Source organism: Aptenodytes forsteri, unplaced genomic scaffold, assembly GCF_000699145.1.
Source record: "Aptenodytes forsteri isolate BGI_AS27 unplaced genomic scaffold, ASM69914v1 Scaffold485, whole genome shotgun sequence".
Taxonomy (NCBI): domain Eukaryota; kingdom Metazoa; phylum Chordata; class Aves; order Sphenisciformes; family Spheniscidae; genus Aptenodytes; species Aptenodytes forsteri.
Genome location: NW_008795525.1, coordinates 269,893 through 271,648, shown reverse-complemented (window position 1 = coordinate 271,648; position 1,756 = coordinate 269,893). Strand labels below are relative to the sequence as shown.

The 1,756-nt window shown below is 69.4% G+C and overlaps 1 protein-coding gene across 1 annotated transcript in view; it reads left to right on the top strand.

Moving 5' to 3' along the window:
* The first annotated feature begins 185 nt into the window (after window positions 1-185).
* Window positions 186-1,756, top strand: part of CCKBR (cholecystokinin B receptor) — a 2,352-nt gene continuing 781 nt past the window's right edge. The window contains 5 exon segments of the mRNA XM_009281994.2: window positions 186-474; window positions 564-753; window positions 755-820; window positions 952-1,079; window positions 1,380-1,753. Of these exon segments, the coding sequence (XP_009280269.2) occupies window positions 186-474; window positions 564-753; window positions 755-820; window positions 952-1,079; window positions 1,380-1,753 (1,047 nt within the window).

Here is a 1,756-nt window from a genome sequence, read left to right as displayed (position 1 = left end):
GCTCAGCTCAGCCCTGGGGGCGGGCAGGGGCAGCACCCCGGACACGGCTGGAGCCAGCTGGAGCCCAGTTACCCAGACCATGCTTGGCCGCGGTGCCTGCCTGTGCCGGGGTGCCTGCGGGCTGCTGGGGCGCATCTCCTTGGCCATGCTGTCCTCCCATGCCGGGGTGTCCCCAGGCTGCCGGGATGCCTGTGTGGCAGCCCGTGACCCTGCCGCCCGCAGACCTGGACCTGACGGTGCGCGTCCTGCTGTATGCACTGATCTTTGTGCTGAGTGTCTGCGGGAACGCCCTGGTCGTGGCCGTGCTGCTCCTGAACCGCCGCCTGCGCACCGTCACCAACTCCTTCCTGCTCTCCCTGGCGCTCAGCGACCTGATGCTGGCACTCTGCTGCATGCCCTTCACGCTCGTCCCCAACCTCATGGGCACCTTCATCTTCGGAGAGGCTGTCTGCAAGCTCATGGCCTACCTCATGGGTACGAGGGGGCGGCGGGCAGGGGCTGGGGGAGGGCCAAGCCGCGCCGTGCCACGCCATGCCGCGGGCGCTGACCCTCGCTGCCCGCAGGCATCTCCGTCTCAGTCTCCACCTTCAGCCTGGTGGCCATCGCCATCGAGCGGTACAGTGCCATCTGCAACCCACTGCAGTCCCGCGTCTGGCAGACCCGCTCGCACGCCTGCCGGGTCATCGCCAGCACCTGGCTCTTCTCAGCGCTGCTCATGCTGCCCTACGCCGTCTACAGCACCACGCGTGCTTTGTGGCCCCCGCCCGCCTGTCAGCCAGTGCACCCATGACTGGCCCAGTGAGCATGTCCGGCAGGCCTGGTGAGTTGGCCCCGGGACCCCCGCCCGCCCCTGGGACCCCAGCACAAGGGGGGACACGGTCCAGCTGCTGGCCCCGCTGCTGTGGCCAGGCTGGCAAGGGGCTGCCGAGCGATGGGTGCTGCATCTTGCAGGTACGTCCTGCTGCTCCTCGTCCTCTTCTTCATCCCGGGTGTGGTGATGATTGTGGCTTACGGGCTCATCTCCCGCGAGCTCTACCGAGGCATCCGCTTCGAGCTGGACATCAAGGGGGAGACTGCAGGTGAGGGGCCCGGCTCATGCAGGGCAGGGCTGGGGACACCACTCGGCCCTGTCCTCGCCTCCCGCAGCGTGACCCCCGCACGGGCAGAGTCCCCTGCCCTGCGACAGGTGGGAGGGCTGAGCCCCCACCCTGGGTCCTCACAGCTGGGGGGTTCCCTGGGGACCCCTCCCTGTGCAGGGGCCTGTGCCGCGTCCTGTCCCAACACCCTGCTACGTCCCAACAGAGGATGCACTCATGGCCTCAGGGTGATGTGGGTCCTTGCGGTGCCACGGCCGTGACCGCATCCCCTCTGCCCCACAGCTCAGCGCAATGGCAGTGGGGAGCCGGCACCTGCCTGCGACGAGGGGGACGGCTGCTACCTGCAGCTCTCCCGGCCGGGTGGCGCGCTGGAGCTGCGGGCGCTGGGCGCGGCAGGCGCTCAGCAGGACCGGGCACGCATCAACAGCTCGGAGGCAAAGCTGGTGGCCAAGCGGCGCGTGATCCGCATGCTGGTGGTCATCGTGGCCCGCGGCCGGCGCCCTGTCGGCCCCGCCAACACGTGGCGTGCCTTTGCCCCGCGGGCAGCCCAGCGGGCGCTCTCGGGGACGCCCATCTCCTTCATCCACCTCCTCTCCTACACCTCTGCCTGCGCCAACCCCCTCATCTACTGCTTCATGAACCGCCGCTTCCGGAAAGCA